General features: G+C 42.6%; 2 protein-coding genes across 2 annotated transcripts in view; one reads left to right on the top strand and one right to left on the bottom strand.

Annotated features, from left to right (window-relative positions):
- Window positions 1-341: 341 nt before the first annotated feature.
- Window positions 342-11,509, bottom strand: LOC124147907. The gene is made up of 7 exons (XM_046518756.2): window positions 11,333-11,509; window positions 10,645-10,761; window positions 6,203-6,472; window positions 4,979-5,168; window positions 3,436-3,560; window positions 1,613-1,778; window positions 342-506 (listed from the first exon to the last, which is right to left on the bottom strand). The coding sequence occupies exons 1-7, from the start codon at window positions 11,493-11,495 to the stop codon at window positions 386-388; spliced, it is 1,152 nt and encodes a 383-aa protein (XP_046374712.2). The 5' UTR covers window positions 11,496-11,509; the 3' UTR covers window positions 342-385.
- Window positions 11,510-15,248: 3,739 nt separating this feature from the next.
- LOC124147918 (jouberin-like) overlaps window positions 15,249-22,106 on the top strand; it is a 58,512-nt gene continuing 51,654 nt past the window's right edge. The window contains exons 1-3 of the mRNA XM_046518768.2: window positions 15,249-15,319; window positions 17,876-17,948; window positions 18,965-19,028. Of these exons, the coding sequence (XP_046374724.2) occupies window positions 15,307-15,319; window positions 17,876-17,948; window positions 18,965-19,028 (150 nt within the window). The 5' untranslated portion in view covers window positions 15,249-15,306. The remainder of the gene's footprint in view (window positions 15,320-17,875; window positions 17,949-18,964; window positions 19,029-22,106) is intronic.

The raw sequence follows: 22,106 nt of genomic DNA, 5'->3' as shown, positions 1-22,106 counted from the left end.
GCCGGGTTCCCTGATGTCTCTCGCTGTGATTTTGTTAGAATTGCAAATCAAACTCACTCACTCACTCACTCACTCACTCACTCACTCGCTCGCTCGCTCGCTCGCACGCACGCACGCACGCACGCACTCACTCACGCACGGAACAGCCACAAATCTAAAGTAAACACTCTCTCAAGAAAATTCTTTGGTCAGACGTGATCGAGAGAAGGAAGCTCACGTGAGGCCTGCGTCAGATTACGATGCTCTGGATATTGTGAATAAGACTGGCACCATCTAAGCAGTGGAAACTGTAAAAAGGGGGAATACTAACTGTTATATTGTTTAACAAATTATAGGGAAAATACTTTGCATAATCCTTTATTAACAGTGGCACTAGCTGTCTTTATTAAAGGTCCACTGTTTGCGGCGGCGGCGGGACGAAGCCAATGGACGGACACACTAAGCTTCCACCGGGGTTTCTCAGGGTCTTCACTAACGTACCGTCGACCTCGAACAATTCGATTCGGCTGAAAAGATCACACATTCACAATTCAAGAAAACCATTATGCAATATGATAATATTTTGTCCTAGAAATTAACGTCTGTAACTTGGTAAAGAAAATATTAAAAGATCAACTAAAGGCTTTGTCCAAGATCGCAATTTGATCTTCGTATGTATCAGGATACGCGTTTTGCTGACAATGCATCTTACAAGGATGTGTGTTCCACGTGACATATGTTTAATGATAGAACTAGTGACAGTTAAATATCTACGGTGGCCCATACCCGTCACTGGTGAGATCATTTTTCACTGTATGCCTCTACATTTTATCTGGCGTCCGCCAGATACTTCCACTGGTGAGAGGGGGCACGGGTGGCCCAGTCGTCTAAGGCGCCGCGATTCGCTGTGCAGAGTTGCGTCCCTTGGCCACGCCAGAAACCTATGATTGTGGGTTCGAATCCCGATTCGCCCCGATTATGTTTCTAGGCTTGTCAGCACCATACCCTTTGATCGTGGGTTTCACCGAAGTGGTAAACGTCTGAGACCTGCATCACTTCGGGCTTTCCTCCCACATTAAGCTGACACGCCGTGATATAACTGGAATACTGTTAAAAGCGGCGTTAAACCCAACTCACTCACTCACACTCCACTGGTGAGATCAAATATAGAGGTTAACAGGGGGAAATGATCTCACCAGTGGAAGTATCTGGCGGCCGCCAGATCAAATATAGAGGCATACAGTGAAAAATGATCTCACCAGTGGCGGAAATGGGCCACCGTAAAAGATTCTGCACACATACCTCTGTGTGTAAGAGATAATCGATAAGTCTGTGGCCTCATAGATATTGCTGTTGTAGTGTGACGCTTCACCAAGTGTATAAAGAATCATCATTTATTAGTTATCATTTGAGAATGGCAGGTTTGACACTGTCACTTAAAACATACGCGACATTAGTAAGGAGATGCCTGTTAGAAGCGAAAACGCAGAAAGCACAACACCTACACATTCTGGTGCTACATCTTCTCCTTGACCAAAAATATGTATCCCCGCTTGGAAGACACATATGGCATATACCCGGACAAAGGAGTTGACGATAGTGTCTGATTTGAAATCAAAAGGACATGACTCACTCATTACTCCTGTATACAATGTATACGAGTTCGTCACATTCGTTGAACTCGATGTCGATGGCCGCTCCCCCAGCACCAATGGGGCTTGTGTGCAAGTGCGTAATTTCCGTTGAGCTCGGGTCAAAGGAGAATAGCTGTCCAGGTTCATCCATGAATAGTATTGTACCTGCAGTTAGTGAGATAAGTTCTAACATAGCAAAGTGGGTGAGTTAAAATTTAACGTCATCTCGCCAATATTTGAGCCATATCGAGACGAGCGAAAGTACTGATGAAATTCAAAATAGATATATTGAGACTGTATTAAAAACCCTGTCGTCGGAGGACAGTAAAATAACTGGACTTATCGCAGATTTCATTTAAAACTAGTATAGAACTATAAACATATATCACCATATGTAACAATGCAGGATACAAACGAGCTATAGATCGCCAGCCACTGAAGGTAGACCACCATACTGGGGCCATGTGGACTTACTAACACGGCAAAGGAGAGATCAAAGACGTCTCCTGTTAATAATGACATAGTATTCTGTGCAGACGACACAAACGGACATGTCTTTGTTGTTTAACGCTGAACCAAGTAAAAGTCAATCTATATCGCAGAGGTCTTTATGTAATCGAATCTTGACCAGAGAAGCCAGTGTCAGACATTATGAGCACCGATCGGGGTCCTATGATACGCCCATTCCACCAAGTCACCAAGTCTTACCGCCCGATCCATTTTGTCGCCTCTCAAAACAACCATGGACAGCTAGGGACCGACCATATATTCGAAAGGTGTGCGTGTGTGTGTGCGCGCGCGCGTGCGTGCGTGCGTGCGTGTGTGTGTGTGTGTGTGTGTGTGTTGGGAATGGGGTTTTGGTGTTTGCAAGGTGCTTTTCTTTTTAAAAAGTCAGGATCATAGATTTAAAAAGAAAGATACAGTATCTGTATCTGGTTTTCTAGCTGTAGCTGAAAAGATATGTAACCTCAATATATGCATCTTTAGGAGCATGGATGGTGTTCAGCGTGTCAGGTCAGAATATAGAAAAGGTTGCTACAACCGAGATCCGTGCTTTAGCTAAGTTGGCAGTCATGTTTCTACGTGTGTCAGTACCATACCCGTGCCCGTGCGTTTCACCAAAGTGATAGGACGCGCATCACTTCGATAACAGAAATACTCTTTAAAGCGGCGTTAAACCCATCTATCTATCTCACTCACAGTCAACCAGCTCACGACTCAGACTCAAACGTAGTTACTGCGGGGACACGTTCTCGGAACCCGTAAAGAAGGCAAAATCACCGGAACTGATCCTTTGAGTATGGAATCCTAGAAGTGATATTGTCGCATTGTCGCCCTTACAAAAACCAGCAACACGTGTCAAAAAATAACCAAAGCGGGACATTTTGACCCTTTCTCGCATTATCGCGCTTTGAATACTATTTGTGTTATTAATTAAAGGGCGACAATGCAACAACGCGACAATGTCCCTTCTAGTATTCCATAGTTGAATTGTGGTCGTTCGGATATGATGTGTGTTTGTTTGTTTGTTGTTTAACGCTGCACTCAGCAATATTCCAGCTGTATGACGGCGGTCTGTAAATAATCGAATCTGGACCAGACAGTGATTGACATCATGAGCATCGATCGACGCACTTGGGAGACGATGATGTAACTACATACGACATTTATTGTTGCGTATTCGATAGGTCTGTCAGGCTTCATTGAGCGATCATTAATCAGTGTATCCATATACCAATATATATTTCCGTCGATATATCGACGCTGACATTTCTAATCAATGACAGTCTAAGGTCAGATGGTCCTGCTATCGTAGCCTCACCCCCGGGGAGTACGTCGAACGCCTTTATGTCGCCTCCAGTGTGGGTCAGGAATGTGAACAGGATTCCACCTGAAGCAGAGGCATCTACTACCCCGATCTCCATGCCGGTTACCAAATACACTGTTCTGAAACATTATCAGTGATGGATGTGAAACTCCAACAACTACAAGTAGTTTCTGCTGTGACTTCACCAACAAACGTATGATACTACCGTCCAACAAGGCAGAAAGGCTCTCGCCAAGGCATTAATAAACACAAAATACATAATAATCGTAAATAAATAAGGCGTGCTTCTACGGCTATCATCAATTACTGATTGATTGAGTATGGGTTTACGCCGCTTTTAGCAATATTACAGCAATATCACGGCGGGGGACACCAGAAGTGGGCTTCACACATTGTACCCATGTCGGGAATCGAACCCGGGTTTTCGGCGTGACGAGCGAACGCTTTAACCACTAGGCTACCCGACCGCCCCATCAATTACTAGCACAATGGATCTGACTGAATAAAATCAAAGATGACTAGGTATAGGGTACCTAAACAGTCAACACAAATAAACAAAAAAGAAAAAAAGAAAGATGCTGGGCACACTTTGAACGCGCTTCAGATTATTATGCATATCCAATGGTTTGTTTGTTTGTTTGTTTGTCGTTTAACGCCGCACTCAGCAATATTCCAGCTATATGACAGCGGTGATACCGCCCACCACCATGACACAACCGCCCCAATACCGATCATGCATGGTCAAGGGTTGTTGGCCTGACATACGACTCGCCGCTCCGTCGCCAAAAAATCTGTGAATCGGAGGCAAAGCCTTGATTCGCCTGTAAACATGGTGTATGACCATTGGCGCACAGCCCCTCCCTGGGGCTGCCTCGCCCACCCCAATCTTTGCCGCCCATGGTAAGCTGTTCGGGTCATACCTTTCACAAGACGTCTTGCTTTCAGGCGGGGCTTTTAAACGGTACTTATCCCTAAGTCGAAAAATACACCCCCCCCCCCCCCCCCCCCCACACACACACACACACGTTTTTAAGCGTGCGCTTAGCTCAATTGCATTAGTGATTGTGAGTTCCCCAAAAGGCCCACAAACTTTGGCTTCTGTGTGCACGTGTTCATGCATGTTGTGAGGTTTCATTGATCAGATGTTATGTTGAGATGAAAAGGTACACCTCAACGATAGCTCCATTTTCATAGCTTCTCCCTCATTTTTGGTCGGAGGTATATATCATCTTCCTGAGGCAAGGGAGTTAACTGACTGTAAACACGTGGAAACTGGACTTTTAAAGTCAGTTAACCCCTTGTCTCGGGAAGATGGTATATATCATAAGAAGAAGAGTTACTTGTTTGGATGGCGGGGGCAGGTTGTGGCAGTATTCCATTGGTGCCACGACAACCTATTAATGATAAATCTCTGGGTCAGGCAAACCTGTGGTTGACTGCATGAACAATCATACACGCCGTTGTCATGGTGACATGTCTGCCAAATTAAATCGACCAAAAGGAAAGTTACTCTCTCAGTCGCTGAGTTCTGGCTCACCCTTCATTAACGACGATCTTTCCAGGAGTTCCAGTGAAGGGAGCTATTACGCGCATCGCAGAGTCCATTCTGTTGAATGCCATGATTTGGTTTGTTATTGTTGGATCGGGGTAGAGAACAGGGACGATTAGTTCGTCGCCGGCCTCATAATACGCGATACCAGGGACCACAAAAGTCGGTGACAGAAAATCTACAAACAAACATTATGAATGTTATATGAGAGTTGACACTGTAACATCACGTGTTTTAAGCGATAATAATATTATGATTGAGTGAATACTACATGTACTATCGCAGCTACTACGATTACTACCATACAACCGTCGTTGCAACAACTACATGTACAACACTACTACTACTACTGACCCGTGAAGATCCGGGTTAGACTAGGTCTACTACTACTACTACTACTACTACTTCGACTACGACTGACCCGTGAAGATCCGAGGTTGAATAGGTCTTCAGCAACCCATGCTTGTCGTGAGAGGCGACTAGGTGAGGTGAAATTGGGTTGAACGTCGCGTCCAAGATTATTGCACTTATATAGCGACGTGCATGCACGTGTGTGTGTGGCTGCTTGTACTAGTCCGGACTGATGCCGATTTATAGTGCTAGCTCACTGAGATACCATGTCGCAGTTTAACATGAATACCCCACTCAGACTCCGAGCCGACCAGTCCTTGTTTTAGACCCTTAATGCCGAGCGCCAGACAGGGTAACAACAAGTACCATCTTTTAACGGTATGACGCGGCCGGTGATCGAACCCCGTACCTTCCGCGCTCCGGGCGGACGGTCTTCCACAAGACCACGGAGGCGGTCTTAAGAGGCGACGAACCGGATCGGGTGGTCAGGCTCGCTGACTTGGTTGATTCATGTCATCATTTCCCAACTGCGTGGATCGATGCTCATGATATCAATCACAGGATTGTCTGGTCTAGACTCGATTATTTACAGACCGCCGTCATATAACTGGAATATTGCTGAGTGCAGCGTTAAGCAACAAACAAACAAACAAACAAACAAACTACTACTACTTTTCCCACTACTACTACTACAACTACTATTCCCACTACTACAACTACTACTAGTACTACTACTACTACTACTACTACTACTACTACTACTGCTGCTGCTACCACTACAACAACGACCACCACTGCTACAACCAATACCACTGGGTCTTTTAATATGATATAGATTACGTCAAATATAATTCTAGTTACCCGATGCATCAGCAACCAGCCTCGAGTTTTGTCCGTCTAAATTTGCACAGAACATCTGAAATGGACTGGCAACAAAGTAATCAAACGTAACAGTGGCAAGATTTGCGTCAATGACGAATTCCCTGATTGGAGTCGGAAATGATATTGTACTAAGTTCTGCAGTTTCCAAGGTTGAACGACGGTTTCGATGCAGGGTCTGGGGAACTTCATTGGGGTTGAATCGCCAAACTGTGGAAACCTGACAGTCAGAGATGAAGACGGTCGCGCCTTCTGTAAAAGTGAAACAAATGAAGTTGGCAAAGTGCAATTTGTACAAGAAAGTGAGTGAGTATGGTTTTACGCCGCTTTTAGCAATATTCCAGCAATATCACGGCGGGGGACACCAGAAATGGGCTTCACACATTGTACCAATGTCGGGGAACAAACAAACAAAATAGCGTGATACTTAATTTGAACCGTTTTGCTGGAATCTCTCAGCATCTGGCGGCTAAGGGACCCGTTGAAAATTTCGATTACGGATTAAACATTACTTCCTTAAGTTTTGAAACACACCCCACCACCACCCCTAAAACGTTAATTCTGAAAATGTTGAATTCATAGGTTTTGTCAAGGATTTGTCGACTAGGTGTTGAAGAAAATCATTTGTAGTATTTTTTACAGATCATTCTATATAACGTACAGCACAAGACATCTTCCCCATTCGTGACCAACTCGTGTTGCTCCGGGACTAGCCGAATAGCGACTCGTGCAAGTCATTCGTGACCAACTCGTGTTATTCCGGGACAAGCCGAATAGCGACTCGTGCCCCTCATTCGTGACCAACTCGTGTTATTCCGGGACAATCCGAATAGCGACTCGTGCCCCTCTCGTGGCCATTTCAAACAAGTGCAGTTTTCCGACCGCGGCGTTTGTTTTCACACCTGATTTATATTGCATGTTTTCATCTAAACACTTTTTAAAGTTACGAAGATCATTTGTCATTTGATTCTAAAATGTATGAGTAACTCAAGGATGTATGTATCACAGCTGAGTTTGAAATATACGTGATGTTACAGGCGTCTCAGTACCGGCATGCGCCGGAGTGTGCAATTGCATTTGCTTCAAATAAAATGGCGGCGCCCAGTCAAAACGATCTGATCGATCATCAAAATCTATATGGTGAATAAATATGTCTTACTTCGCAAAGTGCATCAAATCAAGTGAGCACCTTGATTAAAAAACAATAAAAGGTTTGGAAAAATTCTGCTGACGCCGAGTTGGCGGTACACGTTTTGCAAATCCTGCAATCGACCGCAATCAGCACGGCGGTTTACGAACCGGATGTCGATTTCGATACACGATTTTGATTGGGCTATGCAGAGACTCGTTAATCCAGACAAAATATAACTCCATAATTCCACCCTAGTTCGGCGAGGATTGAAACTGGACTTTTATAAATCAGTTACCTCCCTGGCCTCGGGAAAATGGTGGAAACTGGACTTCAGTTAACTGCCTTGCCTTGGGAAGTTGTGCACTAGAAGGACTTAACAACACTTCAACTTTCAGCCAGTTCGCGCCAGCGACCCAACAAACTGGGCTTCTTTGCATTTGGATGATGCTTACTATAACCTTTCACCTTGCAAATTCACCTGCTTGCGTAACTGTGTATGTACAGTTATTTAGTTTAGTATACAGACAATATGTGTATGGATATGGTTTGTATCAATTAAATCAGTTCATGTACTCAACAGCATCGACCCTTATTTTTCATGCAAATTGCATATATATCAACCATTACTACTCCCTTCTTGTCATACATGTTTCTTGGTGTAACCACCCACCTGTGTATTTGTCGTCATTCACTTGATGCTCAGTTAATGACGTTATTACAGGTATTTTTAGTGGCAGAACTACTCAGATTACCTGAGAAATACTGCCAAATATCTCAATAACCTTCACCTTTCCCTGGGAGGGTGTCAAGGTAATAAAGCACTCAGTGGGTCGCATTGTGTCTAGGGCATTGGCTGATAGAGGTGAGAAGGGGATTGGCATTGGCTGATAGAGGTGAAAAGGGGATGGGCATTGGCTGATAGAGGTGAGAAGGGGATGAGCATTGGCTGATAGAGGTGAGAAGGGGATGGGCATTGGCTGATAGAGGTGAGAAGGGGATGGGCATTGGCTGATAGAGGTGAAAAGGGGATGGGCATTGGCTGATAGAGGTGAGAAGGGGATGAGCATTGGCTGATAGAGGTGAGAAGGGGATGGGCATTGGCTGATAGAGGTTAGAAGGGGATGGGCATTGGCTGATAGAGGTGAGAAGGGGATGGGCATTGGCTGATAGAGGTTAGAAGGGGATGGGCATTGGCTGATAGAGGAGAGAAGGGGATGGGCATTGGCTGATAGAGGAGAGAAGGGGATGGGCATTGGCTGATAGAGGTGAGAAGGGAATGGGCATTGGCTGATAGAGGTTAGAAGGGGATGGGCATTGGCTGATAGAGGAGAGAAGGGAATGGGCATTGGCTGATAGAGGTGAGAAGGGGATGGGCATTGGCTGATAGAGGTGAGAAGGGGATGGGCATTGGCTGATAGAGGTGAGAAGGGGATGGGCATTGGCTGATAGAGGTTAGAAGGGGATGGGCATTGGCTGATAGAGGAGAGAAGGGGATGGGCATTGGCTGATAGAGGAGAGAAGGGGATGGGCATTGGCTGATAGAGGTGAGAAGGGGATGGGCATTGGCTGATAGAGGAGAGAAGGGGATGGGCATTGGCTGATAGAGGAGAGAAGGGGATGGGCATTGGCTGATAGAGGTGAGAAGGGAATGGGCATTGGCTGATAGAGGTTAGAAGGGGATGGGCATTGGCTGATAGAGGAGAGAAGGGAATGGGCATTGGCTGATAGAGGTGAGAAGGGGATGGGCATTGGCTGATAGAGGTGAGAAGGGGATGGGCATTGGCTGATAGAGGTGAGAAGGGGATGGGCATTGGCTGATAGAGGTTAGAAGGGGATGAGCATTGGCTGATAGAGGTTAGAAGGGGATGGGCATTGGCTGATAGAGGAGAGAAGGGGATGGGCATTGGCTGATAGAGGAGAGAAGGGGATGGGCATTGGCTGATAGAGGAGAGAAGGGGATGGGCATTGGCTGATAGAGGTTAGAAGGGGATGGGCATTGGCTGATAGAGGTTAGAAGGGGATGGGCATTGGCTGATAGAGGTTAGAAGGGGATGGGCATTGGCTGATAGAGGAGAGAAGGGGATGGGCATTGGCTGATAGAGGAGAGAAGTGGATGGGCATTGGCTGATAGAGGAGAGAAGGGGATTGGCATTGGCTGATAGAGGTGAGAAGGGGATGGGCATTGGCTGATAGAGGTTAGAAGGGGATGGGCATTGGCTGATAGAGAAGAGAATGAGATGAGTATTGGCTATTGGCTGATAGAGCTGAGAAGGGATGAGAGTGGAAGGGGGTGGGGGCGGGGGATTGTTGTTTATGTTCTAGAGTATGTAAGAAAGGTTATTTGACGCGGTGCACGTGAAGTTCCTACTCGACGCATGCGCTGTAACCTCCTGGATGTTGTTATCGACTGCATGCAAAGATTATGTGTGTAGACTTCGCTAAGAACTATAGTGTTTCATTAATATCAATAAGCATATTGAGGATTTACAAATATTGGTTACATCTAGAAACAGGACAGCCTTTTGTTATTTTGCTAAATTTATTATTCTTGTCTTCCTGCAAAGAGGAGAACTGTAACCTCCCGCATATTTTGTATTATGTATGGGAAAATGGGTCACGTGACCTTTAAATTGTATTGGACCTGGGTCACGTGACCTTTAAACTGCATTTGACCTGGGCCACATGACCTTCAAATTGCATTTGACCTGGGCCACATGACCTTTACATTGTATTGGAGCTGGGCCACGTGACCTTTAAACTGTATTGGAGCTTGGTCACGTGACCTTTAAATTTGCTTTTGACCTGGGCCACATGACCTTTACATTGTATTGGAGCTGGGCCACGTGCCCTTTAAATTGTATTGGACCTGGGTCACGTGACCTTTAAATTGTATTGGACCTGGGTCACGTGACCTTTACATTGTATTGGAGCTGGTCACGTGACCTTTAAATTGCATTGGACCTAGGTCACGTGACCTTTAAATTGCGTTTGACCTGGGCAACATGACCTTTACATTGTACTGGACTTGGGTCACGTGACCTTTAAATTGTATTGGGTCTGGGTCACGTGACCTTTAAATTGCATTGAATCAAGGGTCACATGACCTTTACATTGTATTGTAGCTGGGTCACGTGACCTTTAAATTGTATAGGACCTAGGCAACGTGACCTTTAAATTGTATTGAATCTTGGGTCACGTGACCTTTATATTGTATTGAATCATGGGTCACGTGCCCTTTTAATTTCATTAACATATCTATCTTGTGTTGTTCAGCAGATAGTGTATTTCTTACCTGCACATGAAATGCTTTCTTCAATGACGCCCCGGAGAGATAAGTTAAGGTCTTCTACATCGGCCACAAGATCCTCTTTTACGATGGAGGCAATGCAGGGCTTGTCACACTTGGGATCTAAATTGGAAGAAAGTAAAAGGTAGACTAGACTCCGGCATGTTTGACAATGTCTGAGTTTCAGACATGGCACTACATTAAACCGGGACTGGAGATGAACAATACATCCTCCGTATCCTCTCAATGATAGTTTAAATAGTTCTAGTAGTAATTCTCATCACTATTGACTAACAGTAGTAATAATAATCAGCACATACTTATGATATTGTCGGAACCGTACAGTTGGCAAACTTTCATCAGAGATTAGTTATGATTATGGGAATGATTATTTCTTATTTAGATAATAGTAGTAATTATAAATCATATACATGTATAGCGCCCTTTCCGCGGCGCCTGTAAAAGTAGTATTATCACTATGGGTAGCATGCTGTTGCCCTCCTCCTTCTCCTCCTCCTCCTCCTCCTCCTCATCATCATCATCATCATCATCGTCATCATCGCAAGTAGTAGTATGTTACACGCTATACTACAGTGTGCTGGTAATGCAGATAAATAAATAAACATTGAATGAACGAATGGACAGACAGGGAGAAAGATAATTTAATTATGCATGCATGTTTGTCAAGACTTACCATGACAGGGCGTACATTCGTGTAAAGAAGCTAGTTGGACAATATGCAGTTGAGAGTCTATTCTCCGAAGGAGGCGTTCAAGGTCAGCAAGTTCGCAGTTAACACCTCCTTCCGAAGGAGCAGCGAAGCTCACAATCAGGACACAGCTGGCCAAGAGCAACATCTCTGAAACTTGGAGACCACGTATTAGTGTGTCTTCGTTTAGTCACTTTATATGTCTTTATTGTTCACATATTTTTACGCTCAATTACTTATTTTTGTTTTGCACCATTGAGTTATTTTTTCTCCAGGCCGTAATAATACTAGTTTGACCACGGGGCATAATGATCAACATCGAACAATGTATTTTACAAAGTAGGCCTAATGACATATAGTAAGTTTCTACTTCACATGGGCTCTCAGGACCGCATCCGTGGTCTAGTGGTAGAGCCTCCGCCCGGAGAGCGGAAGGTCCGGGGTTCGATCCCCTGCCGCGTCATACCAAAAGACGTTAAAAGATGGCACTTGTTGTTACCCTGTCTGGCGCTCGGAAAATTAAGGGGTGAAAACAGGGACTGGTCGGTTTTGAGTCAGTAGGCGCGGTCGGGTAGCCTGGTGGTTAAAGCGTTCGCTCGTCACGCCGAAGACCCGGGTTCGATTCCCGACATGGGTACAATGAGTGAAGCCCATTTCTGGTGTCACCCGCCGTGATATTGCTGGAATATTGCTAAAAGCGGCGTAAAACCATACTGACTCCTCACCTGAGGGTGTAGATATGCAATGTTTACGGGTACGTCACTGTTGAACGATTCCATGATCGATGACAGGCATCCCATGTGTTACATCATTTCACCAAGAACGAAGGCTTTCCTCTACTTAGATGCTGTAAATAATCAGTTTAAAATTGTATCTGAATATGAAAGTTATATCAGTAATATTGTAAATTGTAAACATAGAACAAGACCTACATCTCACGCACTGTTGAATGACACTTGTTGGCGCGGTGGCAGTAGGATGTCACGGGAGGCAGGATTATGTACAAATATAATACAGATGAGTTCCATATGCATTATATATGATCATTACCACCTTCTATCATGATACATTAAATATTATTTATAATAATCAGCCAGTATATAAATTTGTTCTGTTACTTTCAGAAAATTAAACTGCCAAGCACAAGAAAGTATACACCAATGTTTGATGGTGGCTAAAAAATGAAACAAACAAGAAATGGTTATACCACAGTGATGTATTTTATACGTGTGTCAATAATGCTTTTAGCTGTTTTTGCAACTCGATTTTCGAAATCTACAGCAACAAATCTATAATGAAAAGGAATGAGACACATGCCTGTTTCTTTAGGCATGCGATTACTCTCCTAGGTGAGAGGGCTCTCTGTCTTATCTTTACTGTCGATTAACCTGCCAACGGGGAGTCAGCCATTAAAAATGTACAAAATACTATCAAGGATAATTGAGTTCATTTTGCAATTATTATAGAAAAATGTCCGTAATGTTCTTCGGATAATGAACTTGAAGATGAATATACTTGTAATCGTAGTCGTTGCAGAAATTTAACTGAACGTAACTTTCTCTTCGAACGCTTGAACCATTTGAAACTTCTTCAAGTACGTGTATATTCACTATAGATTGTGTAGCAAATAGCGCGTTATGAGCCACACATTGTAACATGCATGTTCATGTTATATGATTCATGCAAACCTCAACATATGGTAAGCTATCTGAACTGTTTTCATGTTTATTGATATAGTTAAGCAAAGATTGTAAAAATGGCCTTCAGGGACCGACCATTTAGTACATAACCAGATTTTTTTATTTAAAACAAAAGGCCTGATTTCATTTAAGAAAAACACCTTGCGACAATGTAATATGCCATACCTTTGGCTTGTTCAAAATACATTAGAACGTCTGAAACACTGGAAAGGGTCAAGAGAAAATCTAACTTTGAAGTGAGTGAGTGAGTGAGTATGGTTTTACGCCGCTTTTAGCAATATTCCAGCAACATCACGGCGGGGGACACCGGAAAATGGGCTTCACACATTGTACCCATGTGGGGAATAGAACCCGGGTCTTCGGCGTGACGTGCCAACGCTTTAACCACTAGGCTACCCCACCGCACCTCTAACTTTTGACATGTCCGTGGCACAAGCATCTGCTCGAGGTAAAGGTGTTAATTGACTGACAGTGGAAACTGGACTTTTTATGCTATCATTATATCTACTTCTCTTGAGAAAAGTAACTTAGGTTGGATCAAAGACTTGCTCATGTCAAATTAAAAAGACACTGCTCCCTTAAATCCTAACATGAGCCCTTGGGACACCTTTTAGCCTTACCTCTTCATTTCATGTTGTAAAGTTTACAGTGTACGTAATGAACAAACACTAGTTCCTGTTCATACGGACACATCTGGGAACTTTTATATAGCAATAAATACATGTTTGGCCCATTTCTTAAATAATTCGCATTCAGGGGCCACAATGAACCCCATGTTAGGGGACCCGTGAAGATTCCGGGGTAGAATAGGTCTTCAGCAACCCATGCTTGCCGTAAAAGGTGACAATGCTTGTCGTAAAAGGCGACTAACGGGATCGGGTGGTCAGGCTCGCTGACTTGGTTGATGCATGTCATCGATTCCAATTGCGTGGATCGATGCTCATGATATTGATCACTGTATTGTCTGGTCCAGACTCGATTATTTACAGACCGCCGTCATATAGCTGGAATAATGCTGAGTGCGGCGTTAAACAACAAACCAACCAACCAAAACCCATGTGAGGCTGCCAGTCCCGGATACCATCTTATTTGTCACTCTAGGTCTTAGTGCTCACCGACCGCCTCCGTGGTCTAGTGGTAGAGCGGAAGTTCCGGGGTTCGATGCCCGGCCGCGTCATACAAAAAGACGTTAAAAGATGGTACTTGTTGTTACCCTGTCTGGCGCTCGGCATTAAGGGGCTAAAACAAGGACTGGTCGGCTCGGAGTCACTATGCTGTATCCGAGTGGGGTATTCATGTTAAACTGCGACATGGTATCTCAGTTTGCTTGCACTATAAATCGGCATCAGTCCGGACTAGTACAAGCAGCCACACACACACACGTGCTTACACATCCCTATATAAATGCAAATATCTTAGACGCGACGTTAAACCCCATTTCACCTCACCTCACCTCACCTCACCTCACCTCACCTCTTTGCTCACCCCTGAATCCTGAAAACTACTTCACAAAAATATCGAAAGCACTTCTCTTCAACGCTGGAACGAAACACTATTGAACACGTTGTTAGGTCATCAATGATTTGAAAGACACATTGCGGGACAAATATCGGAAAAATTAAATAAACTCAAGAGTTTATTTTTATGTAATTGTAAATTGAAAGAACTATTGTTAAACTTGATTATGTCGATTTAACCATCACTCATTCCTGCAACACTTTACAAAGTAATATGTGCCTGGGTAATTTTGTGTAACATATATTGGCTGGGGTAAGAAATGAATTTGCAACCACATGACCCCTACCATGGTTGAAATGTTGTAAATATGTCTAAGATACCCATCAGCAGTTTCTCTTTTTAATTTTTAAATATTTTAAATAAAACAATACTTAAAAAAATAAAACCATGTAGAAGTATTATTTGAGTGCTGACGAACCCCGCCACAGCTCATTTTTAACTAACTTGGTCCGCTGTTCTGTATGGGCCAATTATACGAGTAGTTTCACGCTTGTATATATAACATTATAATAAATATAAATAATAGTGATTAAGTATTTAGTATACACTAAATTTTCAGTCATGAAAATATCGGAAACATTTTTGAAATGTTAAAATGTATCTATCCCAAACATGGAAGTTACATCAAAGGAGTTCGTTTAACCAGTTCGGATCATGGCTAAACGAGGGCGAGTATCGTGGATGTGCATTGACCAATCAACAGGCAGCGTAACATTGAGCGCGGTCCGGATAATAAACATCATGGCGGAAGATGGTAAGTGTGAAAATGAGAAAATGTTGAAAAACATAGAATTAATGATGTATAAAAAGATGAATGGATGGTTGTTACTGATGAAGGACTCGTACTTGACATGCAAATAATAACCGAATACCTGCGATGTATATAACGCCGGACACCGTTCAAACAATTGTTCCTGGAAAACGAGAAACATGACATGACCTGCTTCTGTCACTCTCTGTGGATGGAAACATTCCTGTACGCTTACAAATTATGTTGTTTTAAACAAATTATTAAACCATATGAGTTGTGTTAAGTTTCATGATCAGTTTCATACTCTCATTTGCACGTTATCAATTCTTCGGTGCAGTCAATGCTGATATCTTCACCAAGGGTTGGTAACAAGTAAATCACTTTAAAATTCAGCTGTGACAGTATAATTTACGGTTAACTTGAGTATGTTGAGAGTCCTTCATTAAGACATACACCCTAAGCCCAAAATACCTACGAAAAAGACATCACAAAATAAGGTCATTACTCATATTAACCAGATAATTGATAACTTGTTTCTTTGATCATGTTGATAGGTGTGTTTGTTAAACTGACATTTTCCACGTTGCCTACGTCGCGCCGACTGTAACTATCCAGCTTTTCTCTTTTACTGCTTATAATAGTTATGAGTTTTTGTGATACTCTGAGGTCCTTTGCATTTATTAATGGGACCTAACTATTTAGTCATAAAAAAGTCCATTGATGTTACAGAAAAGTTTTGATTTGGTTACTCTGAAAATTACAATTAAATGAAGTGCAAGAGGTTTACACATCACTAAATCAACATTGATATAATGTTGTTTTAATTACGTACAGCATGTACAGTTTACTAAACTGGCCAATCAGTAGTTATGTTTGTAATACATACGTCATTGTAAAATGTCGAGTGCGAAAGAGTCTCAAGTAAATTTATTATCTGAATATGGAAAAATCTGATGTCTTTCCAGGTCGTAATATTCTAAATATAAACATTTGACAATATTATGAACAAAACAAAAATGAGTGGAACCAGACAAATTACATTTTGGACCTGTACTTGTTTTAGTAAAAGGTCTGAGACCAGGCAGAGTTCTTCCAGAAACATTTTCAACCATTGATATTTAATGATGTATTAAATGTGCTTAAATGACAGATACACATTGAAGGCAAAAATATGAACATGGTGTCATGGGGATGTCATTTGCAGTACGCTGTGATCCATGTAGCATAATGTATCGTGATGTACCCTGGTGGACAGAATGATTAAACATGCAAATGATGCAACTGATTTGATCTTGTTAATCATGTTAATTGTATAACCACAGTCTGTGACTTTAGCCACTAGTCCGGAGCCTGAGTCTAGTAAAATTCTGTTATGTTATGACTAAAGTGACAGCTGGTCGCAGTGTCTTGTATTTCACTTATGACCATGATAACAAGCCCTATATATAAAGAGGAATTGGATATATTTGACATTATTGCATTGAATCGGAATCAGAACTCCAGATAAGTTGCGTATCTGCGTAAAATACGCATCAGAAATGCAGAAGTACGCAGTAAAATAAAATCCAAGTGTATCAAATACACAACGAACATTACAGATACGCTAAAAAATAAAACTTGTGCGTATCATCAAAATATTGTGAAGTAACCATGCGTATTCGATTAGCAAATCAGCAACTTATTTTGAAATTATATACGGACATTCCGTCAACCTTGCCAAACTCCACGATGACAGTTACATCATGATCATTTGCCATCACACGCTCTTGTGGAAGTATCGCGGTATTTTTTTTAGTCCTATAAAGCTCTCAAACCCGAATGACACCAGTTTGCAGGGACTAGATGAATATCGTTTTTAAATATTTAACTTAAATAACCACATGTGTAAAAACTAGTGGGTAACAGAAATTTGAATACCCAGACAGAATTACTGATACCCAATGATTTTAAAATGCATGGGTAAAATACCCATAACACCAAAAGCTTATCTGGCGCTCTGGGAATGCAATGCTAAGATACTTCTGAAATTCAGAAAGTAAAGTACAAATTCTTTTATCTCACAACATGCCCAATTGTAAACTAAATAACAATATTTCCCAATTGGCACTTAAGCATGTTAAAGGTAGTTTGATATATTTATAATAATATTACATGGATGCAGCTTAACTTGAAGCATTTACTAGCCCTTACGGCTTAGATTCTTGACCTCCTCCATGGTGTAGTGGATAGAGTGTCTGTCCTGAGAGTGGAAGGTTGGTGATTTGTTCCCTAGCCTGGTCATGCCAAAAGACTTAAAAGATAGTACATGTTGATACCACACTTAGCGCTCAGTATCAACTGATTAAGGGGATAAAACGAGGAGTCAGCAAACTGTGTCTAAGTGAGGTATCCATGTTAAAATGCAGAACGGTATCACAGTGGGCTGGTGCTCTAAAACTGGCATTAATATGGACTTGTACAAGCAGGCACACATGTGCATGCGTGTCACTCTATGTCAGTGCAATAATCTTTTAATTATGGTTGTCTTTTAAAGATAGTATGTTCTGTGTATTTTTGCAGCGGAGCCAGGGCAGAGTGATTCTAAAGTGCGAGTGGATCAGCTGCTTCAGCAAGTGGTCAAGCAGTCTACAAAGTAAGCCAGGGATAGGCAGAGGCCATGCTTTTACTTCCTCTGGGGGAGTGTAGTGCAGAGCAGATCATGTAGACAGACAGACACAACATATTTTGAAGAACAAATAAATGTGTCCTTTTTCATTGATTTCCCACACCCCAACCTGGACCTTTCTCTTCCAAAAATCTGTAATCCAAGAAACACATAAGAAATAGAAAATGTCTGGTCCTGTCATGTTTGCTGTTTGACTCCTAAGGACATCACCATGATCCCAGTGATCATCTCCACCCAATATACCTGTACAATTTACTTCAGCATGCTTAGGTCATTGTGTAGGTACAAGTGCTTGGATAATAACCATGAACAGCTAAGGCCCTTGAGAATTTTTACATCTTCTTGAGGCAAGGGAATTAACTTACTATAAAAGTCCAGAATTATTCAGTTATTATTTGGCTTGATTAACGAGTCTATTCATAGTCCAATCAAAATCGTGTACGAAATTGAATTGTGGTTCGTAAATTGCTGTGCAGATTTTGGGCAATTCCAGGATTTGCAAAGCATGTGTAACTCCAACAGATATTTTCCAAATCTTTTCCTTTTTTATCAAGGCGCTCACATGGTTTGATGAACTTTGCAAACTAAATACCTGTTTTATCACGATATAGATTTATCGATCATATTGTTTTGAATGGGTGCCGCCATTTTGTTTGAAACAAATGCAAGTGATATGAGAGGTAGAATCTGATTTGGCAATAGAAGGGACGTAACTCGTAATAGTCACTGGTCACGCTACGATCAAACCCAGAAATTCCAGCCTAGTTCAGCAAGGTTGGAAACTGGTTAACTCGCTTGCCTGGGGAAGATGGAATTTGTACTGTTACCTAAACTTTTATGGAGTATTGCGTCACTACTATTACCATGTACTAGTATATTAGCATGCTTAGTTGCAGTGTTGGGAGAAAGCTATTATTTTTGTCAGTAAACATGGTGAAAAATATTATGTAGTTGACAGTGTTCCGTTATGTCTGATGTTGCAGGGATGCCATAGATGCAAAGAAAAAGAAGAAGAAAAAGTCCAAAGGATCCGAGCAGGATGACATGGTAAGAATTTGATTGTTAAGTTTACCTCTCAGTTTAACATGTTGGTTGGTTTAACATTGTTGTCCCCACTCAATCTCAGACAGATATTAATATTAGTATCGTTTATCATGTTTATATATGTTTGGGGCATGTTGGACAGATGTGTTTAAGGTAGTGTTAAGCCCTTGTTGATAATAACTGTAAAATGAGTAGGAATTTGCTGCAATTCTGATTGGTTAATAAATGTTTTTTACAATATTTTATTGTGTATAGTGCGTACCTGAGCATAATGAGAAACCCCAATTCTTGGGTACAAATTTGCGAGAAATTGCTTTTCAGTAAAATGTGAAGTCAAAAACTACATCATGTAAATGAACAGGAGATAACAAGCTTGGTCAATGAAAATGTGAAATTTGAGATAGAAAACCACCTGACATGATGATTTATAATTTCCATAGCATTAACTGTATGCTGGGCATTATTTTTTATGCAGATATTAAGATTGGGTGTTTATCGAAAGATATGCATATAAACGGTGTCCGCACTTTGCGTTTGCACCTAGGTTTTTATGTTTACATCTCAATAAACATGATAAACAATGATAAACACAAAAATAAATAAAGTCATTTTTTTTTTACAAGCTCCTCACTGTACCTCCAATAAACAAACATAACACAACAACAGTATAATTTTAAACTTATCCTATCTCACGCTATGCATTTCTCCTTCTTTCAATCCTATTGAGGAACATGCTTGAACAAATGTTTCCAGCTTCTAATAACATTTAACCCAAACTCATCCCAGCATCACCATGGTCACCACCCAAACATATGGGTCATGCACTGAAATACACATGCATAGCGACCTACACGACCTGGTCACATGACTTCCCCTGCCACATCATTCTCGTTCTCATCACCACTCTGTTGAAACGTGTATTGAATCTTAGAGAATCCTTTTTTATTGCATGGGCTTCCTCCTCTTCATGATAACATCTACGACACTATTTAAAGAGAATGGGAACAGAACGGGGAAAATGCCTGCAGTGATTGCAGACATATTTGCTCCACTGCTGATCCACATGATCTGTGCAGTGAGTGTCATGGCCTTTGCCTTCCTGACCACATATGTTCCCACTTCTTGGAGGAAGCCTTTTGTCTCTACCTAATGGAGGCACGGGTGGCCCAGTCGTCTTAAGGCGCCGAGATTCCCTGTGCAGAGTTGCGTCCCTTGGACACGCCAGAAACCTATGATTGTGGGTTCGAATCCCGGTTCCCCCCGATTATGTTTCTAGGTTTGTCAGCACCATACCCGTGCTCGTGGGTTTCACCGAAGTGGTAAACGTCTGAGACCTGCATCACTTGGGGCTTTCCTCCCTTACACACTGCGATATAACTGGAATACTGTTAAAAGCGGCGTTAAATCCAACTCACTCACTCACTATACCTAGTAAGTGTCAGGAGCGTAACATTGACTGGCGGTCTAAATCTCAGGATGCTGGTCATGGGTTTCCTCTACTCAGAAGCTAAAGTTGTCACCAAACCGGCTGCCTCCTCCACTGTAACAGCTGTGAAACCACCTGTGTCTACCATACCTTCCCTGTTGATCGAGGACAAGGGATCTCAGATTGTTTTCTCAATGACGATTTTCCCACGAAAATGAACCATCCGTCTGTCGCCAGTTTCCACTACAACGTCTTCACTGGAACAACCAACCACATTTGACGTTCGAACAATCATGCTCTTCTAAACGTCGATGTTCTGGTTCTAAGGGTCAACATTAAAGGAATCAACGCTTGAGATCCACATGATCTAAGGGTCGACAATCACGCGATCAACGTTTTGAGGATCGAACTTTGCAGAACTTCACAAGGGAGCAACTACTAGGTCGCGCTCCACTCCAGCTTGATGTATGATTGACGTTTTAAGGATGAATACTGTACGGACTCTGCAGATCAATGGGGATCACTCTATGGACCTTAATTGAGACGGAGATCGACGTCGACCCTCTTCTACACATTGAGGCTCTTTACTGGTGGACACTCGTCCAGATCATCATTCACCCAGTAGACCCAAGTCTCCAGTTCCTGCGCAACCAAAGACTCCAGCTATGTCGGCTTCTCCTATAGAGGTTCCACCATCTACTCTGTCTCTGCTTACCTCCTCATGACCATCATGACCAGACTAGAGTTTCGACTCCTGAGTCACTCCGACAGGCCGTAACTTCTCTTCTACAGCATCGTACTGCCGCCCTTGATACCTCATAGGGTCACTTTGACTCTCTCATGGACTCTCTCAGTCTTCACCTGCCTCATCTACTGGGAGCTTTGACATTGTCGATCTGACTGTTGTCAGTCCATGCACTGCAGATAGACCTCAGTTTCAGCGTAGTACTTCTGTGGATGATCAGCCAACATGTTTCATCATACCCAGTGCCGGCTCCTCTACCTTCAGGCTACCATCAGGCTACCTCCTGTCTGATGTTGCCACTAACTTGGACAAGCCTTCCCCATCCCCGAGATTGACTTCTAATCTCCGCTGTTCAACTTAGAGGATACTACACTCATGGAGTGTAGACTACCACCCTGGCACTTGAAGTTGATGGGGATATTTTGACACTCTGCCCCAAGCTGTTACTACATCTACTGAAGATGATAGGGATCTCCTCCACTTGGATATTACTATCTCCCGCTTATTTCAACCATATTGTCAGCCACGGAGTAAGAGAGTGAGTATGGTTTTACACCGCTTTTAGCAATATTCCAGCAATATCACGGCGGGGGACACCAGAAATGAGCTTCACACATTGTACCCATGTCAGGAATCGAACCCGGGTCATCGGTGTGACGAGCGAACGCTTTAACCACTGGGCTACCCGACCGCCCCACGGAAGCTATTGGTGGCTCTGTATCTCCCACTAAGCTCCATTGTGCTGATTCATGTGTGGTGTTCTACCCACTCACAAGTTCTTGTCTTTGCAACATGCAGCAGTATTACAGCTTATGTTTGTATCACTGTTTAGCACCAGCTTCCTCGTGTACGTCTCACAGTTGTAGTCTACATAGGCTAGAGGATCTGCGTCCCACCGTCCAACGTCCAA

Source organism: Haliotis rufescens, unplaced genomic scaffold (assembly GCF_023055435.1).
Source record: "Haliotis rufescens isolate VD_foot unplaced genomic scaffold, xgHalRufe1.0.p SCAF_2, whole genome shotgun sequence".
In the NCBI taxonomy this organism is placed as follows: domain Eukaryota; kingdom Metazoa; phylum Mollusca; class Gastropoda; order Lepetellida; family Haliotidae; genus Haliotis; species Haliotis rufescens.
Note: the sequence above shows the minus strand (reverse complement) of the source record. Positions and strands in the feature narration are given on the sequence as shown.

Coding starts and splice junctions, on each gene's coding strand:
- LOC124147907 (XM_046518756.2), bottom strand. CDS start 11,495: ATGTTGCTCTTGGCCAGCTGTGTCCTGATTGTGAGCTTCGCTGCTCCT. Junction 6,473..10,644: donor AGAAAGCATTTCATGTGCAG/GTAAGAAATACA, acceptor TCACTTTTACAG/AAGGCGCGACCGTCTTCATC. Junction 507..1,612: donor ATTGTATACAGGAGTAATGA/GTGAGTCATGTC, acceptor TGATCTTTTCAG/CCGAATCGAATTGTTCGAGG.